The sequence below is a fragment of the Rhagoletis pomonella genome, unplaced genomic scaffold, assembly GCF_013731165.1.
Source record: "Rhagoletis pomonella isolate Grant_MI unplaced genomic scaffold, Rhpom_1.0 Rhpom_scaffold_00002, whole genome shotgun sequence".
Lineage (NCBI taxonomy): Eukaryota > Metazoa > Arthropoda > Insecta > Diptera > Tephritidae > Rhagoletis > Rhagoletis pomonella.
The window spans coordinates 63,623,314-63,631,363 of NW_023458556.1; the positions used below are offsets into that span (position 1 = coordinate 63,623,314).

Here is an 8,050-nt window from a genome sequence, read left to right on the forward strand (position 1 = left end):
ACTTAAAAAAGGTTTCGGTACCCAATACTTACTTATCAGTAATTTATATGATATCGGCTAAAACACTTGAACTTATCGCAACAGAGAAATATTATTTTATCAGTTTTAACCTTAGTCGATGCAGGGTTCAAGAAAAATACTTTGACGGATGAAGAAGCCTTTCAGGGGGGAGATTCTGTAACCAGTTAAAGACAAGTTTCGGATCGATATCGCACTTGTTGACGTAAAAATATTTCATATCATACGTCAACAAAACCGATACCGATTCGAAAACTGTCGCTAACTGGTTACAGAATCTGCCTCAAGCCTACAAAAATGATATCGTCCGATTCAGCTGGAACAAAAATGTTTCAAACAAGTAAGAGTTTCTCTGTATTATGGCCTCGAACCGACATATATACATCTTTCATTTGAATCAGTATAAAAAGCTCTATTGGCTTTTACATTCGGGTTTTGATAGGCGTTTTTTCATTATTTTTGACCTATGTGCGCTTTTATTCGAAACCTAAATGTTCCGGTACCAAATATCGAGAGTTTTGGATACTTAAAAGTATTGACTCAGCACAGCACTACTGCCGTCATCTCGACTGTGACGTCAGCAAAACAGCTGATTCTGTCAAATTCACTGAGAGCCGATTAGCGGTATTGCCATCGGCCAAGAATGATAGAATACAAGATTGCGCCGATCAGAGAGGATTTTTGAGAATAACTTTTGGGTGACGTCACACTGGTGCAATTGCGAGAGAGAAATGCCAAAACGTGAGCAAGAATGGAAGAAGAAAAAATGTTGCAAGGAAAACGTAAACAAGACGTCATGCAAACAACGACTCTGTCAAACTCGTTAAGAGAGGAATAGCGGTCCGAGATCGGCGCAACCTTTGTATTCTCTCAATCGTGGCCATCGGCGCCATCTTCTGTATTCTCTCCACCGTGCAACTATACTACATGAACCAACTAACCTTTATTCGTTCGTTCATGCTATACTATATCCGTAAGAACTTTCCATCACTTATTTCTTTCACGACAAGGACCAAGGCGAATTAATATAAGGTGGTGTTACCAGCTCAGCTGATTTTATGTATGTGTTTCGCCACACGGTTTCTGATATCAAATTGAAAAATCTTGTTTGAATTTCTGCACACACTCTTACAGATTTTGACAGTTTATGCCGCCAAAGCAAAAACAAAATACATTTAAATTTTTGTTTTTGTACTCCTGCTATCACCTTATATTCAGCCTCATTGCGTATGTCGTAAATTAGGCTAAATTGTACGACTCGACAACAGTAGCATTGTCTATTGTCGTAATGAAATAAGTAATCGTCGAAAACTATACAGTGCTGCCAAGTTTTTCCGTTTTAATACACTAGTCGAGTGGAAATTTTAGGCAATGGCGTGGAATTTTCGATACGATTCGACTCTCGAAAAACGACTTGCATTCGACACGACTCTCGCAATGAGGGTGATTAATTCGCCTTGACAAGGACTATCACTCCCAAAAAATTCTTTGGGGAATATGTATGCTGTTACAACAACTTATTTCTTTTTTAATCTTTATTTTCAAGAACTTTTGGAAATACATACAATAGTTTTTTTAACTACTTATGATTTCATTCAGAAGTTGAAATTATAATCTCATTAAAACAATTTCCTTGTTTTCTGGTTATACATATACGCATGTGTACTCACGTGAGCTAATACTACATTAGTTTCTGTTGATTCATAAAAGTAAATTTTATTGTTACTAAATAATATACAGGCCTCTTCTGGCACTGACTGAAAGATCCAATTCCAATTTATGCTGTTCGTTTAAGCTGTTTCACAACGAATACTGCTAAAACTAAAAAGCTCACGCAAGCAATTAACAGCACTGCTACTATAGACAGAAGTATACCTGAAATTAGATTTTCAAACATTAGAAGTTACAAAAATATATGTATATGTTATATCACTGAGCAAATCCCTTTTTATTTTAGTGTGGTAGAATCGGCGAAAAAAGTTGTAGATTTGAATAAGATGTGGTAGATTTTCCAATTCAGATTTTTATTGGGTATACATACATACATATCGTCGTTTAAAGTGCAAAACCGCGTATTAACAACATGCAAAACCGCGTATGTGAAGTTGTAGAAATTATTTTCTAGGGCGTAAAAACAATCATATATCAAAATGGTTATCTTGTTTATAAAGCAATCGCATTTCTGGCTAGTATATTTCAGGACGAATTGATAAGGATTGAGCCAAGGGCTTGTGTGAGCAAATCCAATTTTTGGCAGCAAATTTCAGTTACGCGGTTTTGCAGAATGCGATACGCGGTTTTGTACTTTAAACGACGATATGTATATCATATGCACATAGTACCCAACAAGCAAAATAAACTTACAAGTAAATGCTTATTTAACAATTAATGTGGCAATCTTACTTTAAGTTACTTTCAAAAACACAGAAATGCTTTTTGGGTATGTATTTAATTAAAAATTAAGTTTTTGTGCGTTTTGCCAGACTTAAAATGTCTACAGTTCTGCCACTCATGACCAAATATACCATCCTTTAACAAACTAAAATTTTTGTGTATGTTTAATCAAATCATAGGATGGAAGAAAGAACTCCTTTCCATTGCATAATACTTTAGAAAATATAAATATGTGGATTTCCAAAATATTTAAAAAGTTAAAACACAGACGTATTTAAGCAAAATTCATGATGTACATGTGTTTATAGAAATTTATTGATTAATTTGTATAGTTTTGTGAAAATTGTAAACAAATGTCTAAAAATGTGACACATTTTAAGCCTTGTATGGTAAGGAGATGTGGAATTGAAAAAATTTGGGGTAGAGATCTGCACACTGATATTGGTAAATAATTACCTTCTAAAATTAAAAAGCCGGTAAGTGTCATCAGTAGTGTGGAAAGACCAATTCCCAACATTATCAAAAATGGAAGTAGAAGAGCTAATAGCGCAGCTACAAAACAAATAGCCATATGAGGATTTCTGACACACCATTGTATAAGTTTATCGAATAAATGGTAGCCACCGAGATCAACCATTACAAAAGTAACTGCAAGCTTCAGTTGCGACCCTAAAGTTACACACATGAAATACCAAGTTTAAACAAGTTATATAAATTAGAAATATAGAAGTTACAACTAAAAAACATACATAATTTCGAAACAGCATCCAAAAACTTTTTTAGCAGTAGCTCAGGGTTTTCTTCAGCACATTCTTCTGCACCAGCGGCCCTAGGAGGTGGCTTCAACATTTGACCCTCACTTTCAGCTTCCCGCTGATCGATTTTCATTGCAATTTCCTCTAATTATTTCCTTGATAAAAGCCTAATAATTTTTTGTTCAATTGTTTCATTCCTTTTCGTTAAAATATATTCAGCATAAATAAAAACAAATGCAAAAGTTGAAAAGCCCAAGTCGGCACGAAAACAAATTTGACAGAGTTGCACAAAACGCCCTAGAACAAGTAAAAACGTGCCCTAGGCCCTGTCTACACATGCAATCATTAATTGCTAAGTATGAACAGTTTTTTTTGTTTCCTAGAGATATGTACATGTGTTTCGAAAATCCCACGAATTGAAAAATAATAATGCAGTTTAGGACCTTATGCATGTGCTCATGCATTTGCATATTCGTTGCATTTGTAAATTTACAACAATAAAATGCACACAGTTGCCATACAGCAAGCATAAAATTTGCAAATGCAATTCCAAGTTGGGAGTTTCCATCTGCAAATCTTAGACTATTTCCGCAACATCCTAAACAGCCCTAATGCCCAATAAATATGGGGTGTTCACAGTTCGTTCCAAATAGTGTCTGAAAATGTAGACGTCTACATTTTAAGACGTTTTCTAACCGTAAAATCTGTGGTGTTGTTGTTTCCCATACAAAATTGGAAAACGACGCCGTCTACATTTTGTCACACTCAAAGGTATGTTTTTCACGCGTCTACATTTTGCAACCTCGCAGCAGGGTTGCATTATGGCAATACTAATCACATTTTTTTTATTTATTGGGCACGTTTTTTGTTTTTCGCATTTAATTTGAATGCAATTTCTGATGAAAAGAAACAAATCAAGGAAAAGAAATAACAAATATTAGGAATTGGTAATTAAGTTAAATAATTACAATTTTTCAGAAACAAAATCGAAAGGCGATATATAAAAAATGCACGCAAAGAGGAAATGTCTGGCAACACCAGCAAAGTTTTGAGACGATTTTGCGACGACTGCTAGAAAGGGGTGCTCACAGTTTGATGCTTAAGATGTCTCAAAATGTAGACGTCTACATTTTCAGACATAATTTGGAACGAACTGTGAACACCCCAATAGTTTTGTTCCTTAACTTTTCTGGACAAAACCTGTAAAACTGTCAAAAAGCAAAATTCCTCTTTTCCGGTAAAAACTCATGATGTAGCGAACAGAAGTGGGCGCATTCCGCAAACCGCTACTTTGATTTTGCCGATTTTTACAGTTATCGATGTTCGTAAACAACACCTCAAAAACTTTAAATACACTGAGATGCACTATACTTTCACTTAAAATCACAGTTTTTCACGTTTACTTTATTAATTTATATTACAAATCAAGGCATATTTAATAAGGTAGAAGTGACAACTAGCTCAAATTGCCTTGTAGCTAGTAATGTCAAAAAACTGTAAACAAACATATTAACCCTTTGAGGTGCGAATGCTATGTTTGCTACAAATTAGCATCAATTAAAACGCATCTGCATAAATATATACATATGTACGTATACTGATTTTAAGAATTACCTTCAAAGAATTTTAACTGCATTTGCATCTTATGTGCACATATGTATACATGTGGACAGAAATGCATACCTTATAAAAGAAACCACGTAAATAAAATGAAATAAATATTTTATGGAACTGTTTTAAACATTTTTTTGTTTTTATTCGCCCAATGTTTTTACACGTTTTTAAATATTCAATTCTAAAAAACATCCGACACTTATAAAAAAATGATTTAATGTTTTCTTCTAAATTTATATGAAGAATTAACTCTAACAATGTATTGATAGTTTTTGTAACTATCCTTAAGTGAAAATTTTTTCAAGGGAGGCTTGTAAAAGACAGCCTCGTTTAACTGGGAGGTAAAATCCGCTATAGTGCCCTTCGTTGTTTTAATTTTTACAGTTTATGGAATCATTGCTGCAGAAAAACGTGGTGGTAAACAAATTCATGTACACATATATACGTATGAATGTATGTATATATATCAGTGTAAAACTAAGTCCTGACGTGCTTATGTGAGCATAATTTTGTAAGACACTATTTATTTCTTGCGGAGAAATTGTCGCATACAACATTAAGCCCAAAATACAATAGCGCTGTGGCAGCGGCAGTGACAGTGCTTAAAATCAGCTGTAACTGCTAATATTGGCAGTCACTGCCGCAGCAAACACAATACGGCGTTGTCAGTGACTGCTTTTTTTCACATTCCCTTTTGTTTGTTTACATTTTTGTTGTTGCCTTTTAGGCTTCAGTGACATAAATAGAAGTTGGCTGCGTTTAATTTATGTCAAATTCAACATGCGAAATTTGTTGCGATGGAGGCAGTGGCAGTGAATTTAGAATTTGGGCTAAACTGAGCAGTACTCCCAGCTGCCACTGCTGTATTGTGAGTCGCTTCATTGGACACCACACTTTCTAAAAAACAGCTGATTCCGATAAACTGCCACTGCCACTGCGTTATTGTATTTTGGGCTTTATTCGCGGCGGCCATTCAATTTCTTCGAGTTGCTGATAAAAACTTTCAGATCCTCCGATTTACTGGAAACAGTAAGTTGTTTTCTTTTTAATTTTCGTTTATGATAGAAAATAACATATTCTATAAACACGTACATTTGTTATACCATGTTCTGATCCCTATCGAAAACATGTTTTCGTTGCTAAAACTGGTTTTTGACCTAAAACTTGTGTTTTCGTCGAGGTAAATTCTGTCAAACGAAAACCAGTTTTCGCTGAAAACTACTTGAAAACTCACGTTCCACTCATTCAAATCGGTGTCTGCTCTAGTTTTTTTCGACTATTTAAAGAAGTGGAAGTCATATTTTCTCATCTTTAATATGCCAATTCGGTTTTATTGTTAATTGGCTGGTCAAATTAAAATATAAACAAAAGAAAAAGGTTGCTAATGATAAGAAAACCAAAGACAAAGATTGTGATTTTGTTTTGTGTATACAAAGGTGCGAACAGTTTTCAGCCCACAATCGTTTACGGTCCGCTTGAATCGCTCTTCTAGTGCCATTTAAAATATTTTAACAACATTGTCATTTCAAAGAAAAATATCAGATTTATAAACCTTTATATAGCGTAATTGTTGAAATTCTGTCTATGCCAGCAACGAGTTTTTTAAGGTATTTGGAAAAGTTGGACCCATCCAAGAAACATAATGAGGGTAAAACTGATATTTTTCGAATTTGGCAAGCGTACTCACAGTGCTGACAAAGTGACACACTACAACAAAAAGAGATGTTTTCTGTTTTATGAGCAAAGAAACCTACCAAAATTTTAAGCGTCCTACCATCCTACCAACGGGAAAAAACGTGCCAATTTTGGCAGGAAAAGACCAAAACGGCAAGCTGGTTACAGGATTTTGCCCGAAGTTTTTCTTCCTGCTAGTTCAGGAAAAAAGTCAATTCCATATTTTATTCTCTTTTTTTTGCCTTAGCATATAACTTGCATTGATTTTATTATCTGGTTTTTAATACTTTATATCTTTTATTTATTCATTTGTTTTTTTATTTTTTTTATTTTAATTGCTCTCTCCTTTCATATACAGGGTGTCCCAGAAGTTACCTGCCAAACTTGAGGAGAAGGTAGGTAGGGGGTGAGCTCCCTGATAAGCAAACATTTTTTCAGGTAAAAGTATCATCGTTTTTGAAATATTTAAATTTTTTTGAATTAAAAAATCGTGCCTTTTAGTGTATTTTCTTTAACTGCATCTGCAAACAAGGCTATACTTAGTAAATTTTTTATGTAAAATACTTCCAGATAGTTGCTTCTCCATATTCAAATGCAATGTAGTAAAAATAGATTAAGGAACCATTATAAAATTAGGACTGTTTTGGGATTTTTAACTTTTTGATATTTCGTTCCCCAACTTTACCTATCTCTGGTGAAAAAATTTACTGAGCTATAACTTTACATTACATAAAAAAAATTGCTCATTTATTAAATAATAAATATTTCAGAAATGTGCCACTCTTACTATTTCGAATAGAAAAAAAAGTTATAGCCACTTTTGTGGGTAAAGGACTGAGATAATAGATTTAAATTTAAGCTGATCTTATTACTGACCAATGACTTGCTAAATAGTACGAAGGTACGTTATTACATGCTCCTGACATTATTTTATGTTACTTACCGGGATTCGGACTAGAGTCAATAACAAGGGCTATATCTATCAATATTTTTTGTGAAGGATGGGTTCACGTAAAATAAAATATACATGAGTTATTTGAAGAAAAATTTATTCATTTATTGATAAACTATGCTCAAATTGGCGACATTCTACTCTAATACAAGTTTGGCACCTTTTAAGAAAATACGCTTATAGAGATCTTAAACTCAATTGGGCTATCTCAGCAGCAGCTCCATTTATTTGTTCCGGCAAATGCTCTTTGTTTTGAAATATTTTTGAATAAATTTTGTCCTTAAAGGCCGGTCCACATAGAACTTTCGCGTTGGCTTTAGCGTTGGCGTCGGTTTGACAGAACGCACGTTTAAAGAACGCTTGGCAGCGAATGCTTGGTCCACTAAATTAACATACTAAAGACAGATAAATTAATATTTCATATCAATAATTGCGTTAAAAATTATATTTCTTGCCCGCACTTGAATAAAAATAATATTTCACATAATTTTATTTATTTGCAACAGCTGATGAGCGACGCACGCACGCGAGAAGTTGAGATTTGCCCATCTTTTTGCTTTGTGTTGGTGTGAGCGTTGTCGAATTTTGGCTATGTGGGCGGCTGCATTTGAATTCATGTATTCATAGTCAGCTGTTGAAGCGA

At 34.2% G+C, this 8,050-nt stretch overlaps 1 protein-coding gene across 1 annotated transcript; it reads right to left on the reverse strand.

Moving 5' to 3' along the window:
• Window positions 1-1,683: 1,683 nt before the first annotated feature.
• Window positions 1,684-3,479, reverse strand: LOC118734701. Its single transcript, XM_036464407.1, has 3 exons — window positions 3,162-3,479; window positions 2,869-3,081; window positions 1,684-1,893 (listed from the first exon to the last, which is right to left on the reverse strand). The coding sequence occupies exons 1-3, from the start codon at window positions 3,298-3,300 to the stop codon at window positions 1,796-1,798; spliced, it is 450 nt and encodes a 149-aa protein (XP_036320300.1). The 5' UTR covers window positions 3,301-3,479; the 3' UTR covers window positions 1,684-1,795.
• Between the last annotated feature and the right edge of the window lie 4,571 nt (window positions 3,480-8,050).